The sequence below is a fragment of the Dipodomys ordii genome, unplaced genomic scaffold (genome assembly GCF_000151885.1).
Source record: "Dipodomys ordii isolate 6190 unplaced genomic scaffold, Dord_2.0 Scaffold19, whole genome shotgun sequence".
Lineage (NCBI taxonomy): Eukaryota > Metazoa > Chordata > Mammalia > Rodentia > Heteromyidae > Dipodomys > Dipodomys ordii.
This window is the reverse complement of record NW_012267235.1, coordinates 7,019,231-7,041,688: the sequence shown is the minus strand read 5'-3', so window position 1 is coordinate 7,041,688 and position 22,458 is coordinate 7,019,231. Positions and strand designations below refer to the sequence as shown.

The 22,458-nt window shown below is 45.0% G+C and overlaps 1 protein-coding gene across 1 annotated transcript in view; it reads right to left on the bottom strand.

Annotated features, from left to right (window-relative positions):
* The window catches only part of Shisa6 (shisa family member 6), a 286,434-nt gene that overhangs the window by 245,023 nt on the left and 18,953 nt on the right, over positions 1–22,458 (bottom strand). The window contains exon 3 of the mRNA XM_013013104.1: positions 17,378–17,538. Coding sequence (XP_012868558.1) covers positions 17,378–17,538 — 161 coding nt within the window. The remainder of the gene's footprint in view (positions 1–17,377; positions 17,539–22,458) is intronic.

Here is a 22,458-nt window from a genome sequence, read left to right as displayed (position 1 = left end):
GAAAATTAGGAGGAGGACTGGAGACAGAAAGTTGAGGGAATCAATCTTACAAGCTCTGGAAACCACTGCAGGGTCTGCCCTAAGAACTGTTTGACCTTGAACAAAAGCAGTCAGCCTTTCTGGGCTTCACCTGTAGGTGGTCATAGAGATAATATTGCTACTGGCATAGAAAATCCCATCCAGTAGCCTCTTAGGAGGTGAATCCCATGAATTAAAGGAAATTATAAGCTCCCTGTCTTGAGGACCTCAGAAGGTTGAGAAGATTATTGGCCACTCTTGGATCCAAATAGCACAATAATAATCCTGCCATTCAGTGCCCACGGATGATGTGTTATGCCTATGCTAGCTGCTTTATGTTGGCTGAGTAGTATCTCCACCAGGTTCCATCACGTGTTCCCACACAGAGAGAAAGCGAATGGAGACCTGGAGTGGTGTTGCAATCACCCTTGCTTAAGGTCAAGGGTTTGCTTCTCTTTCCACTACTATTGTCTGCCGGATGGTCCCAAAGATGAAAGTGTGGCCTGATGAAATCCTGCAGTCTCTTTCCTCTCTCCTAGGACCCTTCCATGGGCTGCAGGTTATATATAGCTAGCTGTACCACAGGGATGTCAGGGGTTGCCGAGAACCGCCCTTCTTCCTCAAACTGCACTCAGGAAAGGAGCCAACCGCAGGCACAGGCGTTTCAAGGTTAGCTTCTTTCCGTAGAAAATGTGAGGCTCTTTCTCTGCCAGTGGGAAGTCTGGTGACATGGCTATCCAGCGGTCCCAATCTGTGCCCTGGCATCTCCCACCCCCAAGCCATTTCGCTGGTAACATCTTCTGCCTGTCTCAGCTACCCAGCTCTATCTTGTTGCCCCAACAACCTCCCAAGAGGCCCCATTTCCTTTCATCCACTTTGTACAGGGAAAGAAATGCCACATTTATTAAAGTGCAGGCTTATCTGTTTCATCCCAGATCTAAGCTGAGGTGATAAATCCCTAAGCTAAACACACACACACAAAAGGAAACGCAGAGCCTGAATATAGACGAGGATGAAGAAGCAGGGGAGGGACGAGCGTGGGTCTTGGCCCAGCTTTGGGCTCTCTTCCCACCCCTGCAGAGTCACGATCCTGTAGGGACGCAATTCCAAGCTTCTCACTGGGAAAGTAATAGAGCTGGGGCAATGTCCACTCTGACATACTTTTTAAATAGTTCTGGTGAAACATCCACACATGCTCTTCTGAACTATCTAAAACAATTGTTTTTTTCTCTTTGATCAATACACAGGGCTAGGATACACATAACCAAAAATTACAGGTCTTCGCCCTCCTCCCTCTCCTCTCCTTTCCTTACTTTCCCCTTTGCTGTCCTGAGTCAGGATGACCTATGACTGTGAATGGAAACTAACAGGAAGATTGAGAAACGGTGTTGAGGAAGCTCTAGAAACAGCTGCAGACCCTACCATATAACTATTCGACATTGAATGGGACAGCTGACCTTTTCCAGACACTCCTGAGTTCCTGGTAGGGAAGGGGCAGTAACCTAAAGAGGATGCAGCCTCTGACTTCAAGGTGTTCTGTCAGGGACATAGCTGTGGGTATTCTGGGGAGAAGTCTCCCCGTCTGTTCCAGCTTCATTATCAGGTGCATCCAGATTAGAGTAGGGCAGCTCCCCAGCACTATCCAGCAGCCTTGGCCCATCCTGAGCATCCCAGTCCTGGAAAGGACACAGCTACATGTGTTGCCAGTGACAAACACAGATGGTGGCCATGGTGTTTCATCTGTCCCAGTGGCTTTTTGATAGAAATGGTTTAACCCATCACACAATCCTTTCCAGGTCACGCTGTAGCACAGATCACTAATTGTCCCTCATGAGCCATGCTTCTGGAATCAAAAATTCTCAGGCTTCAACTGCTCATGCAGATGAAGACTACACTGGCTAATAAAAACTAAGTGGGTAGGGGATAGTCACTTTAAGCTAATGTCTGTTTAAAAAGCGGGGGAAGAGCTCATGACCCTCTTGGCCCTCTCTCTCTCTCTCTCATATTTAGAGTGCAGACATATTGGCATGAACTTGAGTAGACCTCTTAGATCACAATGTGCAGCCCTGTGGCTAAGAAAGCCAGAGGAACCAGACAGAAAGAGCTTTGGTCCTTTACACTCTAGAGTCACACCATTGCAGGTATGACTACTTTTATAACAGAGAGAAAGAGAGACAGAGACAGAGAGAAAACCCATTTTGTATCACCAACCATTTATTTTAGGCATTCAGGCACTTGTAACCACATATAATCGTAATTGCTGCACCCTGTGTAATGGATTAAATAAGAGCAATTCATTTCATCATTGACTTACTCAAGCAATAGGTACTGAATACCTACTATTTGCCAAGATTGGTTCAGAACACATTGGACACTGGGACTCCAGTGAGCAAAGCAGGCAGGTCCCTGAGTGGAATGCATCAGATTGAGCTGCTCTGTGAAATGAATGGTAAGATACACTCAAGTCTAGAGTGCAGAGGGAAGGGAATCTATATGTGTCCGTGTGTGTGTGTGTGTTTGTGTGTGTGTCTTTGAGACAGAGAGTAACAGAGACCACACTGTCTGATTGCTCTATAGCAATATCCACTGCAGAACTGAAAGCCCCTGCTTAGTTCATCTGCCAATAATCAGGCTCTCCTCATCATGTCAATGAAACCACTCAGTTATCCATTGCAATTCCTTGCACTCACCTGCTAAACTCAGTAATCATTTCTTCTACACCCAAATCTTAGGCGTCATCTTTGTGTCTCTTATCTTCCTTCCAGACCCCTTCCCAATACAATCCATCAACAAAAGCTATCATTTCTACCTGACCCCTTCGTTAAATAATACCAGTATCAGAATAGCGACAAAGTCCATAAATCAGGTAATAGCATTATGGTTGTATAAGAGAACATTCTTGAAGTGCAAAGGTATGTGCTGAGGTAGGTTGTAATGAAGGATCATGATATAGACTCTTTATTCCCACATGGTGCAGGTGCTAGTGGAGGTGATGGTGACAGTGATAATGGAGGTAGTAATGATGCTGGTATTGGTGACAATGATGGTAATGATGGCGCTGATGATACTGGCGACAGTAATGATGATGATAGTGGTGGTAGTGAGGATGGTGATGAGGATGATGGTGATGATTGTAATGATAATGAAGAAGAAAGAGAGTGACAAACAAAAGAATATTAAAATCTAGTAAGGATTATGTAAATCCATTACACCATTCTGGCCAATTTCCCATGACTTCAAAACTGTTCCAAGTAATGAGATAGATAGATAGATAGATAGATAGATAGATAGATAGATAGATAGATAGATAGATAGATAGATAGACAGACAGACAGATAGACAGGCAGACAGACAGACAGACAGATTAGATAGACAGACAGACAGATAGACAGACAGACAGACAGACAGACAGACAGATAGATAGATACTTGAGGCTCACGCATGCCTGTAATCCTAGCTCCTCAGGAGGCTGAGGCCTGAGGATTATGGCTCAAAGTCAACCCAGGCAAAAATGTTCATGAGACAGTCATCTCCAATTAACTGAAAGTAGAGCTGCGGCTCAAGTGGTAGATTTCTAGTCTTGAATGAAAAAGATAGGGAACAGCAGCCAGGCCCTGAGTTCGAGCACCAACATAAATAAATAAACAAATAAATCCCAAAGCTGTGTTTCCCTCATGTTCTCCATTACTAACATCCTAGTTCAACTCTGTCCCGAATCCCCCTCACCACCCATTTCAACTCCAACCTCCCTCTTCCACCTTTGACCTTCCAGGCTCTATTATGAAAATGGTAGCCAAATAAGATTATTTTAAAATGCAAGTTCCAGCATATTGTTCCTCTGCTGCAAATCCTCCACTGGTTCCCGTCACTCTCCGAATGAAACTCCACCCCAGTGTAACACAGCACTCTCTGCATAGCACATCTCTCTGCTTAGCACAGCTCTCTTCAGGTTGGCCATGCTGGTCTTTTTGCCTCAAATATGTTAGCCACCATCTCTCCTCTACCCAGAGCACTCTCTCCTCAGATGGCCACAGATGACTGGAGAATTCAGACCTAAGAATTCCTTCCTAAGTCTCCTCCCCATCACTTTCCACTTCCTTTTGCGGCTGTCTGTGTTTCTCTTCTATTACCTAATTTTAGAGTATGTGTTTAGAGGTTTACTCTGTCTAAAGGTAAATGCCAGGGATGGAGAACTTCCTTCACTTCCTTGGTCATCAGTGCCTGACACCCAGTGAAGAACCAAAATTGCTTTGGAATGAATGAAAGTATCACCTTACACTGCTAATAGGCTGTAGTTCTTTTACTTCCTCTGCACACCTCTCAACTTGGGTTGTCACCCAGGTCCTTTCCAAGCTGCTTTGAGGGTTCTAGCCTTGCGTGGGGCCCATGACCTCAGCCCCAGTAAGCCACCTGCTGCCTCAACAGAAGGAACCCATATCCTACCCATGGTAATACAGCCTGTATGCTGGATGAAGGAAGAAGAAAGAATTCTTTATTACATTGAGGAATGTTCCATGGATTCCTAGTTTTTCCAGAGCCTACATCATGAAGGGGTGTTGGATCTTGTCAAATGCTTTTTCTGCCCTGCATCTTGTATATACATTGTTTCTAATTTGGGGAAGGCAAGGGAAATAACAAAATGCTGAAATAAGGATACAGGTTGACCCAGTGTAAGGATGAGATGTACAAGACACTATGTTGCAAATGAACTTTACAAGCTGTGGGGGAGGAGTTGGGGAGATGAGGAGGGAAGGGATGGTAGGGGAAAAACAAAGGAGGGGGTAACAATGCTCGATAGGAAATGCACTCATTACCTTACTCATGTAACTGTAGTAGTTCTACAATAAAAATCATATTAGAAAAAAGAATTTCTTTGCTCAAAGCACCAATCGAACACAGAGTTCTCATCCCTTTCTAGCCTCTGTCCCAATTCTTTAATCACACATGTCTGTTGACAGAAGAGTCGACCAACGTTTTTAGAGGAATGGTTCCCTATTTCCTCTTGTGAGCCTTTGGTCCCATAAGCATCTCCACACTCTAGGCTCTTGTTGACTCCAATGAGCATCCTCCATTCCTTTCTTACTTACTGAGTCCCACCGTCCCTACCAATACCCGGTGATACCCACTTTGACCACAGCAGTTTCCCTCTGGCCATTCTGGGTGCCTGGGTTGTAATCCTATCATTCTGATTGACCACTCGTGTGGCCAACAGCTTTGTGCTAGTGGTCTTGTCTTTTGCTCTTCAGTTTTAGCCTTTGAGGAGAAGCTGTATATTACCCATCTAGCACCCCAGGACCAAAGGTATGCTCCACACTCAGCATATCACATCAAGCAATGGATGGCTCACTGCTGACATCTCCTTTACCATTGATTCCCAAATATTGTTTACTCTGTATACAATGAACATTTGTGCCCCTGAGGATAAAGACCTCCAAAGGCCACCCAGCTAGAGGCTGGGCTTCAGAGAGAGCTTACCCTCTGTGATGGTAGGCGTGACCTCAGGCTCACTTAATTCTCTAGTCTCAGAAGACAGTGCCCAGTGGGAGGTGTGGGAGGGGCTAAGCTCTTAAGAATGGAGCAGTGCCTTTTCTTGCAGGACTGGGTTAGCAGTAACTACCCTCTCATCTCTCCTCAGCCCCTGTCTACTTGTTCCTCTTCCTGCCACCAGTTGGAGCCACACATGGCATATGGACAGACACAGGTGCGGTCTGTGTGCTTGGACTTTGCAGCCTCCGGAGCAGGAAATCAGGCAGAACTTTTTTCCTTAAGAGATTTCTCAGTCTCTACGAATTCTGTGACTGCAACAAACATGGGCTCAGAACCTTCCCCGAGCCCCAGAGCTCAGTAGGACAGACAGCCATCCACTCTCCCATCTTCTCCCTGCTTCCCTGGCCCAGCTCCGTGTGGCTCTCCTCACTGTACCTTGCTCTGCTGGCTTCTCGGTTTTGCCAAGTCATGGAGGTCATTGCGAATTCCAACCCTGTCCTCTCTTTGGTGCACTGGCTCTCCTCTCACCCACACCTCATTTGGAGAACAGCCGGGGACATATTCTAAATCTTCACAGCGAGCACAGGGAGTAATTAGTGGGCCAGCTTAGCAAGCTGACTTTCTTCTCATCCTGGCTCTGTTGATCCCCTATTTGGGGGTCCTTCCTGGGTGGGAGGGACATAGGGTGATGCTTTCCTGCCAGGATGGTCACACCTACACAGAAACCAAACGGGACCAGGATGTAGGGGTAAAAGGACATGCTAGACACAGCCAGCCTGGCCAGGTAAGGGGGGCAGTGCCCCTGCCTTCTGGAAGGTTCAGGCCCAGGTACGCCTTTTCTAAAGTTGTCTTACATTGGGAAAAGCCACTTCCTCCCCAGGATTCCAATACAAGGGAGGGACTCACCTTCTGAAGGGCATGGAATCTGGAAGTGGGAATTCACTCTGCCTCTCACCAGAAGCCTGGCACTGAGCATTCATGGGGATGGGGACCTGGGGTTTGCCTGGGCTCTGGCTCTGGGGTCAAAGGACCCCAGGGACGTGGCAGCTGATAAGGCAGAGTTCTGGATGGGGCTGCCCAGGCAAGACACATCATACCATCCACCTGCTAGCACCTGTAGATGGGGAGGTGACAAGATCCATGCAAAGACTCCCTCAAGGGGAGCTCCAGCACAGAACCTGCACACTCAATGCTCAACCAGTGCAAGCTACTTCCTATTACAACCTGAGCTGGGGAAGAGTTCACAAGTGGCCTCCCTATAAAGCTGGCAAGCCACAACCTGCTCCCACTACAAATTGTCACCGAGAGAGGAGCTCACTTCAGAGCAAAGCAGGCAGTTCCTAGAGCTGCTGGGTTCACATCATGAGAATATGCCCACCATGATGCTGAGCAAACAGAAGCTTCCAGGGGTACTTCCTGCACCTCAGGTCCATGCACATGGGCAGAACAGACCATTGCTGTGGCTCCTGATGACTTGCTGTTGCGCTGGTAATTCTGCATTTGGGGTTTGAGTTCTGAGGTAGAGCCCAGAAGCTCAGAGCCCAAGCAGCTCTTTCTGTGTGATGTGGTAAAGGCAGCCTTTTGTTGTTTCCTGTGCCTCAGTTTCCTCTCAATGTGAGCATCATAATAAAGTTGCCTTACAGGGTTCCTTGTGAGATAGAAGTGTGTCAGTCCACGGAAAGCACTTGAAAAAGTCAAACTTCCCAGAGCTGAGTCCCCTTCCCTGCCAGGCAGAGCACTGAACTGCATATAACAGGACTCAGATTCAGGTATCATTTGCTGGCCAGGTGAAGAGCAGCACCTACCTGGATCTGGTTCTTTCCAGGAAGTCTAGAGACAGCTGTTTGCACCTGTGTTTGTCTATACTGCACACCAGCTACATTCCAGTGACTCTCACATAGTCTGATGGTCCCCTTCAGGACTTCCTGGGCTTTCTAGCCCAAGCCTGGAAGTTCTACTTGACTACTTGCTTCATACCCATTTAGTGGATAGCCTTTGCAATCCAGACCTTGAACCAGGAGTGAAGCATGGAAGTATGATCTAGGCTGGGCATGAGTGGGAAGGTAGAGAAGCCTGAGGGAGCATGCCCTCCCTGAGGAACCAATGTATCAGTTGACTGGCACTCCATGGAAGGAGTGGTGGAGGTCCAGGTGCAGTGCTGATAGGAATTTGTGCCTATGTAGGGCATGGCTGCAAAGCAAAGGAGTCAAAGGTATGGACCAAGAAGCACTGGGACACCTGAGAAGCTCAGGAGATGGCAAGTGCGGTCAAGCTCAGCTGTGAAGAGAGAACTGGTGAGAGGAATGGTAGGAGAAGGAGGCAGGCTTGTCCTGTGCAAAGCCGAAACCAGGGATGCTGGATGGGAAGAGGGGAGAATTGAGGAAGCATGGTCTCCATGGCCCAGAGGTGGATGGGAGGGAGGGAGAAGTGGAAGGACAACACTTGGACAGCAAAAGGGCCCCGTTCAAGATAACCTTGTGAACAAAGGCGCTTCCTTATCCTTCAAGATGTCCTGCATCCTGGGGCTGTCACCATGGGGATAGGGTATTGCTGTCTTTCCTAGCAATGTGTATAGATCTGATCGCCACATTTCCGACCTCATCACCAAATGACAGCTTAGATTATCAGGCAGGTCAGGGAAGGGTGACTCAGCTCTGGGAAGTTTGACTTTTTCAAGTGCTTTCCATGGACTGGCACACTTCTATCGTACAAGAAACCCTGTAAGGCAACCTTATTATGATGCTCCCATTTGAGGAAGAGGAAACTGAGGCACAGGAAACAACAAAAGGCTATAAACAAACTGTAATGAAATAGATGAGGCTGGGTCTATTTGGCTCACAGCCCTGTAGGTCCAAGGGCACAGCACCACAATTGGGCTGGGCTGGCTCCGAAGAGGAACTTGCCATAGATAATTTCACAACAGCAAAAGCTCATGGGAGAAAGAGACAAAACACATGGCCCAACAGGAATCCAGAAGTAAGGAAGAGCCTAGTTTGCTCTTTTTAAAACAACTCTTTCTATAGTACTAGCTCAGAGTCCTATAACACTATGTTCAAACCGGGCGCTGGTGGCTCACGCCTGTCATCTTAACTACTCAGAAGGCTGAGTTCTGAGGATCACGGTTCAAAAGCCAGCCTGGACAGGAAACTCCGTGAGACTCTTATCTCCAATAAACCACTAGAAAACCGGAAGTGGTACTGTGGCTCAAGTGGTAGAGCGTTCGCCTTGAGCTGAAGAGCTCAGGGACAGTGCCCAGGCCCAGAGTTCAAACCCCATGACTGACAAAAAACAAAAACATAAACTATGTTCATCCCTTTTGAGGGTACTTCTCTTATGATCTATGGATTTCCACCTAAAACTGACCACTAAAAGATGCTGCTGCTTCTCACATCACCTGCTTGGAACCAAGTCTCCAACACATAGACCTTTACAGAACAAACCACAGTGTCTGGGCACACCCTGGAGGTCCCAGTATCTGCTCTGATGTGATTCACACTGTCTTATCTTAAGAGCTGGCTTGGTTCAACCAGCGAGTAAGTCAGAATAGAGTAACACCCTTGCCAAGAGGGATCTCAGGAAAGGTGACAGAGAGAGTGGAGCCTGATATTTACAGAGTCCCTCCTGAGCTCTGGGCTGACTACTGATGCCTCCCTACTCCCCCCACCACCCCGATATCCTGGTAAGAGATGGGTCCCTGGACTCATTTTGCAAGGAAGGAAATATCACAAGGAAGAGAGTGGTGGCTTTCTGAGAGAGATTAAGAGCAGAGATCGACAAACTAGCAACCAAGAGCCAAAAAAAACTGTCAGTTTTTATGAATGGCTTCTTCCAGAAATGAAGCCACACCAACTCATTTGGCTACAACCTGACTTTTGCATGACCCTGGTAGAAATGGTAGGTAGTTCCCACAGAGATTGGCTCACAGAGCCTGAAATATTTATAATCTAGCCCTTTCTGGGAAAAGTTAGCTGAGCTATTTAAGAGCTCTAGGCAATGAATGTCCAGGTCATCCAAGCTAGGGTAAAATGTGGACCTCAATTTGTCTGCTTCTGACACCACCAGGCTTTTTATTATTGAATAGCCTTCACATCTACAGGCATAGGTCTGCCTGTCGGGGAAGAGGGCTGAGTTAGTCCATCTGGCCACAAAGGAGAGTTGACTGGCCTGCTTCCCACACAAAGTCCATGTTTATTTCTCAGTAAACATGGAAGGCTTATTAAAGCAGATAAAGTCTGGGTGTTGGTGGATCATACCTATAATCCTAGCTACCCTCAGGAAGCTGAGATCTGAGGATTGCAGCCCAAAGCCAGCCCAGGCAGGAAAGTTCCTGGGAATCTTACCTCCAATTAATCATCTACCAGAAGTAGAGCCATGGGTCAAAGTGGTTGAGCACTAATCTTGAGTTAAAAAAAAAAAAAAAAGCTCAGGGACAGCATCCAGGCCCGACCTTAGTATCTCTTTGTTCTCAACCTGTGCCATCTATCCCAAAACCACAGTGGCTCTCTGCTGCATTAACAGCTTTGCTTCTGCTTCCAGGCCTTTGCATTGGCTGTTGTTTGCCCTCACCACAATTGGGTCCTCTTGATCAGATAGTTACTGGTTCTAATGCCACCTCAAATGTCACACTGCCAAAGATCACTCCCTCTCTCCCCAGTGTCATTTGTTTGATTGCATTTGGAGCATCCAAACCTCTACAAATATATAGTTGTTGTTGGTTGGGGTAGGGGGAAGGTGGATCAGTTGTAGGGCTTGAACTCAGAGCCTGGGTGCTGTCTCTGAGCTCTTTTGCTCAGGGCTAGCACTCCACTACTTTGAGCCACAGCTCCATTTCTGGTTTTCTGGTGATTCATTGGCGATAAGATTCTCAGGAACTTTCCTGCCCAGGCTGGCTTCAAACCATGGATCCTCTGATCTCAGCTTCCTGAGTAACTAGGATTACAGGTGTGAGCCACTGGTGCTTTGCTCTGGATATATTTTATATTCCATCTCTTACCATGTACTAGAAGCTCCAGAAGGAAATGGCTCAGTCCTGGTCACAACTAATCCTTGAACTCAGGTGGACACTTGCTAACACCAATGCTTCTATCAGCTCCATATAATATAGTAAAAATCACAAACATGAATCACATGTATATTTTTACATATTTAATACTTGTATTTAAAAAAGAGGGACAGGTAAAAGCAACTTTAATAATCAGTATGCAACAGCCAAAAGTGCCCAGGGACCAACAACTCAGACAGCGCAAACTTAAAACATATGTTCCCTTCATGCTAAATGCTGCCCTGGCATACTTTAGTTCATTTTTACGCTGACAGGGGCATCGCCTCCCACTTAGGTGGCCTCTGTGGGCCTCAGTTTATTTTAGGCTAAAAGCAGATGCCCTGCTGATTGTGCCATCCCAAAGCCTTCCAGGGCCATCACTTCCAAAACAGAGCTGCTCTGCCTCCTTGCAGAAGACTGAGGGGAAAAAAAAAAGATCTCATCTCTCATATGAGGCAGAGGTAGACCAGATGTTGCAGAGTTCACGGTTCATGGCCAACTCTAAAGTTGTATCAGTTTTAGAGGGTATCAGCACCAGTTGGCCACCACAAAGGAGTTTTTTCTTGATAGGTACAGTGAGTAGGGTAGGCAGATTGCTCTCTGACCCCAGCCATGGAAGCAAAACCCCCAGCTTCTGGGTGCACTGATCCCTCAAGTTCTAGATCAGCCCCAGATAGGAGGAGAGGAGCTACAGGGCTTGGGAGGAAGCACTGAACACCAGGGCCTGCCAGCTCAGTTACCCATCTGGTGACCAGCCTTGGAGACTGACACAGCTCCTGACTCTACACTTACTCTATAGAGAGCGTCTGCCACGGGCAGGCAGCCTTGAGGGGCTCTTCAACACAGGGGTAAGTCACCAATACCTACATTCTAGCTCCTGTTCCCTCCCAGAAAAGAACTATGTTGTCATAGTATGAATTCCTTGCACATGTGGGTGTTGTACACCAGGATCTTCCATGAAACAGGGTAAAGATTCCACAGAGAAGAAAAGATAAATTCTCTGCCTTTGTGGACCTACCATTACTACAGGGATGGAAGCCATAAACAAAGGAACCAATGCATATAGGACATGAGACAGGTAAGTTCTCTAAAGACAATGAGATGAGAGGTGAGGACAGGTGAGGAGTCAAATAGGCTTTTCTGAAACATACCTCTTAAATGCTGAATTTCACAGCACAGATACCTGGTGTAGACAACTTAGGGGCACAGGAATAAAGAGGAAGAAATACTCAGGGATAAGAATATGAATAGCAAGAGAAAGTAGAGTCAAGAAGGCCAGTGTATCTGGATCCCTTGATGAGAAAGGTTGAAGGTCACAAGGAGCTCAGGTCAGAAGAAGGACAGGCTAGGTAGGGCTATGGCAAAGCACTCTTCCATAAGCCTTTACTCTCAGACTCTGTGAAGCTTACAGAGTTTGTCCCTTGTCTCCCTTACTCTGCCATTCAAGGCTGTGGCTGGGACAATAGGCAGGATGACTGATTGCTCATTTATACAATGCACAGTGGTGTGGAGATGGAGCATAAATATTTATTGCCTCCAGCTGATGCCAATCTTGATACTGGGAATTGAATATCAAAATTCTGGAGCTGAAAACATATGATCTCATTACTCTAACTAGCAGAAGAGAAAGCATCCTATTTGCCTAGATACTCCAAGAAAGGTTCTTTTAGAGAAGGACAGTCAGGCAAATAAGAAGACCCCCACACACACTCTCCCCACTTACAAGACCACATTTCTGGAGTCCAGAGCTGGGGGAACCTGCAGTTTCTGTTTGGTCTTCTGTCATTCTGATCATTCAGCTTGAGCCTGCTTCCCCACTTTTAACAGCATACTGATCCCATCTCTCATATGAGCCTGAGTCCTCCACTCCCACCTTTCCCAAAGGAAGTTCTCTCTCGCACAGCCCACTGGCACTACCAGATGGCCTCCATCATGGGAGCCTTGATGGGAACCTAAAGTTCACTCTTCTCAAAGGGTGTTATCCCCACTGACTGCCTCCCTCCAAAGCTCAGCTTGCTTGCTGCATTCTAAGAGTAATGCTGAACGTGAGAGAATGCATGAATCTTTTAGAAATATTACCATTGTTGTTCAGGTTCTGCCAGAGGCCAGTTACATCAGCCCTTCTGTGGTAGGGGCTGGGCAGTCATGTTTTCAGAAATCGTCATGTAGCTCCAATGAGCAACAAAGACTGAGAACCACTGACTTAGAAGGATCTTTTCCAACTTCAACATAGGAACAGACCACCCGGGGAATCTGGAAGAATGCACAAACTGCTTCAGAGGGATCTGAAGAAGGGCCTGAGCTTCTGCATTTCTCACCAGCTTCTCATCAAATGCAGTGGCTGCTGGTCCACAGGCCACAAATGGTCTGAAGAGTAGTGGTGAAGTAGTCTTCGCTGGTTTTCTAGCTGTAGATATGTGTGTGTTGGGAAGCTTCTTTTAATGTGGAGAGGGGGCTTCCTGGAAGAGTTTGGGCAAGACTCAGAGCTAAGTAGAGAGGACTTTTCTGCCAGTCTGAGGTTAGGAGTTCCAGACCTCAGAATTCAAAAACCATGCAACTTCTGTTATCCATTAGGTACCAAGTGGACTCCCCCACACACTGCATGATACAGATGTAAAATTGTATTGCTTTCCTGCCAGAGGCTACCCAGCTATGCTCAACACAGGACACGTGAGCTGCTTGGCTTGCCATTGTGTTTAGCGTTTGTGCAGGATCCCCACTCAACTTCCCGGACCAAATAAGCATGCACATTCAACTTCTAAAACCCTGGCTCATCTTGTACACACACCCACAATCCTGCATCAGCTATGAACACCAGCACATTGCTTTTGTCTCTCTCATTCATTTTGATTTGTTTCCCAGGAGCCATGGATGCATTTCATTTCCACAGGCTGATCATGGGTAATAGCTTTTGCTACGGATAAGGATGTGTTTGAGTGGGTTCTCTCTGTTTGAACTCATTAAACCCATGAAGCAATCCAGGCAGCAGGATCTAGTAGCCACAAAGGCAGAAAAGAAAACTCAAAAAAAGCCCCAATCACATACACAGTAACTATGAAAGTGGGGATGCTGGATCTAACCAGCACCAGCTGGGCCACATGGTAGGTAGGGAATTAGGTTTAACTGGTACCATCTTGTCTTCATGGTAGAGGAAGGTGAAGTTCCATCTCCCAGGTGATAGGTATGCAAAGGGGGGACTTGGATGATAGTTTACTGGAGCTGTCAGTCCTGTGCCTTGAACTTGGGAAACTCTCAAGTTTCCTGTGACCCTGCCCTCTGACCCTTGACACTGGACCCTGACCAGCTCAGGTGTCATTATGCCATGCCTCTTGTCTGTGTCTCCTGTCTTGTATCCCCTAGCTCTCCTCAAATCACCATAGTGTCCCACTTCAGCTCTTCCTTGGAGTTGATCTGGTTTGTTAGTGTTGTTTTTTCTGTAGAGGATCTGCAGGTCTTTGAGACAGGAGTCCATCTGCAATTTGCCAGCTTCACAATAAAGACTCCCAAGTTGACCTCTCAAAATGTGGCTTCTCTGTCTCTCATGGTTGGATTTCCCTTACAACAACTGAAGGTGCCAAAAACAAACAAACAAACAAACAAAAACAAAGCAAATGGACAGTGCTGAGTGGATTCACTAACTGCAGATTCCAGTCCTGTGAGTGAGGTAGAGCATGTTCTCACCAACTCCCAGGTAACCCCAATTCTGCCAGCCCAATGACAGCAGTTTGAATACACTGCTTCCCCTGAGCTCTGATGCCTGATGGTCTCACAGTGTATCTTTATTAATATCCCCCTAAATTTTCTTGCCACTTAGCGACAACTGCTGGATGGTTGATTTGATGAGTGGCGAAATCACAGTAAATTTCCACTGTGAACATTTACGTAAAGTTCTGTTGAAACTTCTGCTCAAATTGCAATATTGTGTGGCAGAGGATAGCAGCTATTTGGAAAGGCATTGTGTCCATTATACGCTATGGAAGATGTAGCTTGTGGTAAAATTGCTTTTGCATTTCAGTTTCACCACTGAGAAAGCTTCCCAGGGCTGGGGGAAAAGCCATTTCCATCTCCAAAAGCAAAGTAAGGAGTTACAATTTGAGAAATGCAAGGAGAAGTAAACTGTGTAATTGTATGCCTTCCTTCTCTCCACTCACTAGAAAAGCAAATGTACATAGAAACCAGGAGGAAATGAGAAAACTTCCTGCTTGATGAAGGATATTTAAGAGAAAATCAGGGTTGTCCACTGCATCAGTCTGGATTAGGTAGCTGGAAACTAGCTGGCTTGTGAATGAGACACTGAAAACATGAAGAGAGGGATGAAGATAAACATCTGATGACAGAGTGCTCTGAAGTTACAGAGTTACAAACAAGGCTTTGAAAGAGACTGACTTTAAATGATGCCTCTGAGAGGAAAAATCAAAGTACCCTCGTCGTCAAAGTAGGTAGCCATATCAAAGTTAGATTAAACAGGGTAAATAGTAAGTGTCTGAATTCTTGTGCCCAGCAGTCCTCAGATTTAACTTGTATCCAAGTTGGAGAAACACAGATAGCCAATGTCTTCTCTCCTGGCATGAAGGAATCCATCTAGACCAATTATTATTTCACCAGGGCTGCATGTTAGAATTGGCTTTTAGGAAATCACTAGACCAACTATCTGTCCCAGCTCTATCCCTAGAAACTGGCTATTTGTGGAGCTTGGGCATTGGTATTTTATAGCACCCCTGTGTTGTCTCAAATACCTGTACATCCAAGTAAATGACCACTGCTTGAAATGTGTTTTGCCAAGACTCCTTCTACTGCTTGCATTTTGAAAAACTAGGATATTAAAGCTGAAATGTGTCTTAGACCCATTTACAAAGGTGGATTCCCTCATCTTTTTTTTTGATGGGGAGGAGGGTGCCAGTCCTGGGGCTTGAACCTGCAGCCTGGGTGCTGTCCCTGAGCTCTTTTGCTCACTTTCAGCTTTGATGGTAGTTAGTTGGAAATAAGGATCTCCTGGACTTTCCTGCCTGGGCTGGCTTTGACTTAATGATCTTCAGGTCTCAGCTTCCTGAATAACTAGAATTATAGGTAAGAACCACTGAAACAAAGATTTCTAACTGTGGAGGGGCTTATGAATTCTCTTATATTCTACACAAAGTGTTAGACGGATATGTATATATTCATCTATATGCATATTTGTGTGCATATTTTCAAGGGACATTATCTTTAGCTTTTAGTAGATGCTTAAAACATTTAAGACTTCTATTTTAAAGCAGGCAAGTTAGAAAATTTCAGAAAACTGAAGAAAATGAATTGGATCTCAGTAGCCCTTCTGCTGTAGTTTTAGAGTAGACATGCCTATTGCCTCCTGATGGTTGTACATCTTTACTGCAGATTTCACACAGATTCTATGGCCTGGAAAAATTGTAAGGGAGACCCAAGTGTCGAGTCCACATCTAAGTTCTAAAGTAGAAGTTGTGTCTGAGATAGAACCAGTATCAGGCTGTTTGGTAATGTGCACAATGATGTGGGTCTTCTCACAACACACTTATAAGGATTCTTTTCACTTAGATAAACTCAGTAAATTTATGGTGGCTTTCTAGTCCTGTTTGTTGTTAGCTATTTGCCTTCATCAGAGTCCAGAAGTTCTCTCTTACTAACAATATGATCTTAAGGACAGCTACTCAATGATTTTATTACACATATAAAATAGGAACAATAAAGGCCGGGTAATATTGCTGTAAAGAATAACTAAGAACATCCATATAAAATGTTCAACATGACATTTAACACAGAACAGGAGTCCAATAGATACCTAGGTTCTATTATTGTGATTACTGCTGTTTTTCATAATACTAACACCTCAATGGTCTTTGTCCATTTATAAAGTTTCCTAGAAATTCATTTATTGATCCCTACAACAAAGAAGATAAGTGCTGTCCAGTTTCCTTTATAGTGGTACAGTGATGATCAAATAAAAATATGTCGAAGGCTCAGTCAATCCTGCATACACACAGATTCTGCACCCAACTGCAGCATTCAACCAACCACAGAATGCAAACCAATGGAGTCCAACCAACAATGAATCAAAAATATTCCCAAACAGTTATATGTCTGTCTAACCATGACATACAATTTTCTTATAATCATTTCCTAAACAATACAGTATAGCAACTACTTACAGTACCATGTTGGATTATGTAAGTACTCCAGATCCAGGAGGGTTGTGTCACTTATATGCCATAACTCTTCCCATGCATATAAAGGACTTGAACATCTGAAGAGTTTGACATCCTTTGGAGATCCACACAATTCCTCACAAAGGGCAACTGTTAATCATTACATGGCAACTCATCATATACCTGAAGAATTTATAGCTCACAAGAGAAGGTCACCAAAAGACACAGACAACATTCCCACCTTCAAAAAGGAATCTTTGAGGTTCCAAGAGTTGAGCAGGCTTTACACCTGCATGCAGACTTTCTTGTTACTGATCCAGCACCCTCGTCAGAACAAACTTTCTCAGAATCCTAAGCAAAGGAAACCTTCCACCACATGAGCACATGAGTAGCCATAGCCCACGATGGCTGGTACAAGTTGCATTTCACACAGAGAATTAGATGAGATGGTTAGTAAATTCCAGATGCCCCCAACATCAGCTCTCACTCAGCCCACACTCTGGCAGTGATCTTCTGCCTAGTGAACCCTTCTCAATATCACAAGCCTGCCTGTCCATCAAGGAAGGCATCTTCCACTGCCCAGTGTTCCACAACCTGTCCCACCAGGGCAGAAACATAACCAAGACCTCTCACAGAGCTCAATGACGATTCAAGGTGATTAGCTCTCACTTACCTGGCGTCTGTTTAGCTGTTCGCACGGGGGTGTAGTGGTTTTTGGAGGTTGATCTGACTGGAGTGTTCTCTTTGGGTGAAGCATTGATAGCCGAAATCGTTTCTCTTTCACAGTGTGCTATGGGGATTGGCCCCTGCTGTCTCAAGATGTCAGCCAGAGCCCTAGACAAGGAGGAAATCACAGAGTGAGATGCCACTGCATAACTTCAAAGGGAGTGGGTTTGCTTCCACAGGTCCTTTGATTCTCAGACCTACGGGAGGAGACAGAGATGTGGCATTCGTGTTCAACAGACATAGTTTCATTTGGTGCTGCTCTCATAGAGGATGCAAAGCAGGTATTGCTCTGGTCATACAAACACTGAAAGACTATGATTATAGATTCATTTCTTAATTCATCCCATACCATTAAACCCTGAGCCTTTTCAAAATACTAATCCCTCAAATATGCACCAATATCAGGTAGATATCTGCAGTGGCCAGATAGTAGAATGCCACTACAGGAAAGGGTTGACCTTCCCTTCAAACTCAGGAGGTTATTAATTACCAGAGAAGGGATGGGGAAAGGGGGCGGGGGGGGCGGGGAGGAGACATCTCCATCCAAGAAACACACATCCAGTAACATGTGCTCGATACTGGTGACCCAAATAAGCACAGCACACAGCTCCTGCTGTCAAAGAAAAGCGTGATTTAGCTGCAAAGACAGGATGCTCAGATAAAAAAGATAAACATCAGAATACACGGAGGGTGCAGACAGTGAAGACAAACGGAGTCTAGAGAAGGGAGCAATTACAAACTCACAGGAAGGAAGCCTGCCAGAGTGAGAGGCCCACCCTTCTGCTGGAGACTCAGTGACCCAGAGAGAGCCGTTTTTATCTGTTCAGTTCTTACCTTCTGCACCCAAACAAGCAATTAGTAAAGAGAAAGAAGTAGATCAGGCCCCATTCCTGCTCACCATTTGAAGGGAATTGCTCCTCAAATGGCTACACACAAATGGCTTCAAGGGGTGTGAATGAGAAGATGCTCACTGGCCATAGAAAACAGATGTCCAGAGCACAGGTGAGTATAGACAAACATCAAAACATCACAACTGGATGGCTTCATTTCAGAGGCAAGGCCTGGTTCCTGAGTCAACCCTGATGGTCAACAACAGGGCAGAGACTCTTCTTTCTACTTGGGATGCTCCTGAGGGGTGTGATGGGAGTTGCTAGGCCTCCTCACACAGCACTGCCCATCTGAGGTCATGCCCAGCTCATTCTAACACATCCCTTCATCTAGCCCAGCTCCTTGCTCTACCCACTCAGAACGTGACAACTCCAGCCTTTTAAAAACATGTCAAAGGGTGAATTAGTTCCCTCCATTACACCGCCCGCAACACGCTAAGCCTTCCTAGAGGAGCATCAGACTGGCAATCTTATCATTTACTGGCATTTATATAGCAATTTCAGATTTTCCAAATGCATTCCCATCACTGTCTTTCTCGACTGTGGGCCTGTGTCAGGAAAAGAGAAGGCAGAACCTCCCCTTGCTTTGGGAAAAGAAATCCAGCTTGGTAAGACTGGGTACAGGCAAGACTGGAGAGCTGAAATGTAGGGCCTGGGGAAAAGGAGCAGCATTGCTCTAGGAAGCTAAGTGTTTGGTTGGAATCCCAGCTCTGCCACTGATCACATTTGAACCTCTGGGAAGATGTGTTAACCTAAGAAGACACTGAAATCTAATCACTTTTCCCCATCAGCAAAACAAAAAGGGTTTATACTAACATAACCTCTTAGATCCCTTTTGGTCCTAAAATGTGATTGTTTTCTGTTATCTTTTCTAATCATATATCCCTGAATGATACCTTGGTTTCCTTGTACAGAGATGCTCCCTACCATCTTTCTATGATAAGAAACCAGAATATTACAAGTTATAATAGACATAGAAGCCAATAGAAGAAAAGTTACCATCCAAAAAAATAAATCTATATAATCTACAATCAATTCATTTTCACTTTCAATAAGGGTGTCAAATAGCATTCACTGGAGGAAGAATTATGTTTTCTTTAAAACATGATCTCAGGACAAGTACATAGCCATGTGAAAAGAATAAAGTTGGACTCCGACTTTACAATACATATATAAATTGGTTCAAAATGTATCGTATGCCTAAGTATTAGCACAACACTGCAAGCTCTTAGAGGAAAACATAAAAAAACAGTGTCTTAGATTTGGCAATGGTTTCTTTTATGTGCCACTGCCAAAAGCACAAGCAATTAAAGAAAATATAAATTCATTTAAAACACTGTACCTCAGAGGATCCCCCCAAGAAAAATAAAAGATGATCACTCAGTGGGAGAAAATATTTGCAAAACATATCTGATAAGAAAATTGGTTCAGAATAGATATAGAAATCCTACAGGTCAACAGTTAAAAGCAAAACAAAACCTCAATTGCAAAATGAGCAAAGCATGTAAACAGCCATGGCTCCCAAGAAGGTATATAGGAAAAGTAGTTTGGGCATCATTATAAATCATCAGGGATCTACAAAGCAAGGTTCCCTTGAGCTACTCATCCGTAGACATGTGGACAGCTGTAACCCAAAAGCCAGATGATCTCAATTGTTGATAAGGATGACGCAACAGGCATTTTCATACTCTTTCGGTAGGGATGTGAAGGAGTGCTTCTCCTCTGCTAAATAGCTCAGCAGTTCTTCAAAACATTCAACAGAGCTTAAATGCATGTTCTGCTTCTAGGGAGTACCAAAAGCAGTAAAAAACAAACAAACAACAAACAAAAAAAACAAAAACCCAAAACCAACAACAACAAAAAACAGTCTATGTAAAATCTGAATGCATATAACAACTCATGGCAGCATAATTAATCATAGCCAGAGGATAGAAACAAATCAAATGTTATTTAGTGGGTGAATGGATCAAAATGAGATTTCTTCATACAACAGAGTAAAGATACAGGCCGTGACTTGGCTGAACCTTGAAAATATCACCCAAAGCAAAAGAAAAAGAGTAATAAAGTGCTTGTTCTTATGTGTTCATGGATTTTAGCTGTACTGGGGCTTAAACTCAGGAGACTGCACTTGAGCAGTGTGTCCAACCCTTTATTAAAAACCATGTTAATAAATTAGGTAAATATCGGTAAATCTATAGGAGCAGAACATCATTGTGTGGTTACCCTGGGGTTTGGAGAGGACAAATGTGAAAGCTTGCATAGGATACAGATATGGGATTCCCTCTGGGGAGGATGAAATTTTTCAATCGTTTCACACCACAGACTATATACAAATCGTGAGGATTTACCCTTTAAAATTCAAGGATGAGGGCTGGGAATGTGGCCTGGTGGTAGAGTGCTTGCCTAGCAGACACAAAGCCCTGGGTTTGATTCCTCAACATCACATAAACAGAAAAAGCTGGAAGTGACACTGTGGCTCAAGTGATAGAGTGCTGGCCTTAAGTAAAAAGAAGCTCACGGACAGTGCTCAGGCCCTGAGGTCAAGCCCCAGGAATGGTAAAAAAGAATTCAAGGGTAAGTTTTGTGGTAGGTAAACAATAGCTCAGGAAAGCTATCTGTTCTGTTCTTTATCTTGCCTTCTAAGTTCTTATAAAGATTCCTGCTTCTCTGTGGGCTGTGAAGGAGAACAGGGTCATATGGTTAAATCTTCTAGTAAGCCAAGACTAACTCTTCATCGATGTTCTCAACCAGGGTGAGTTTGTCCCTTCTGTTCTCTAGGTGGACATTTGGCTATACTGGTTGTCACAAATGAGAAAGGGAGGTGCTACTGGCATCCAAAGAAAAACCTCAAATGGAGCTGCAGACAATCCCTCATGACTAGGGATCGTGGAGTCGATCGCAGTGAAGTTCAAGAACACTGATGTCTACTTAGCACTCAGCAAAGTGACTGTGTGATCCTTGATGCTAACTAGTTCCACAGGTGTTTACTGAACAGCTTACGTGGAGGTGAACACCAGCTGGGCACAGAGACACAGAGGATCTGGAGATGCTGATCATCCTGCAGATGATCGCTTCCTGTCTGGGTCATCGCTCACTCTCTGCTCTTAATACTTCCACAGAGAAAAGAATGAAGACAGTCACCAATGAACACCCCAACCCAGTCTTGGCTGACTTGTAGGCCATGGAATGAATGAAAATAGCATAGGAAGGGCCTGGAATATCTAGTGGATTTAGATTCCTTGGCTGCAGTGCCAGGGGAGAGAGGTAGACTTGGAAATGTTTTCTCTCAAGGCTGACTGGCATGCTTTCTGGAGCCAGAAACCCTACTGCGTGTTGTCCTGGTGAGAGAAAAAGGGAAGGCTCCTGGTACCTACCCCACTCCTGAACCATTCTCCAAGGCCCACCCTTTCCCAGTGCCCTCAGACAGATAAGCAAGACAGCCCTCATTTTCCAGAACTCATGGTCTAAGGACAAGATCCCTCTCTCAGTTTTCCCTCCAGCTCAATGACCCTTCAGTTCAATGCCCTCCCTCTTTGCTCTGGTTCTTCTCCATCTTCCATGCCTTGCTCTCCAGGGTGCTTGATAAATATTATTCTAATTCTGAAACATGTGATCCCGGTGTCACCTAATTAATTTGGATATGCCGGAGGAAATGGGTTAAGGCCTGAGCTACTTTCTAACCATAGGAAAGAAAATTGGTCACTGAGGAACAGTGATACCAGTTTTGTACAAGAGTGGGCAGCAGCAGCATTCAGAGTCTTGAGGAAAGCAGTGTGTGGAAAGAGAGAGACAGACAGACAGAGATAGAGACAGACAGACATAGAGACAGAAAGACACAGAGAGAGAAACAGAAAATAAGTGGGGAAGGAAGAAAAATGGGAGATAGATCTAAACTGATGGTGAGAGAAAGAAAGAGGGAGAGAGAACGAATCATAGGGAGAGGGAAGAAGAGGAGTAAGAAAGAAAAGGGAGAAGGAAAAGGGAGAGAGAGAGAGTCAGAAATGGAAAGAGAAAAGCCAAGAAACCAAATCCAAGAGAAATTCAGAGTTAGAAAATGACTGAAAAGACAGACGGGATTAGAGAGGAGAGAAGGAATCAGAAAGAGAATCCGGAGGGAAAGAAGCTCAGAGGGAACTGTGGA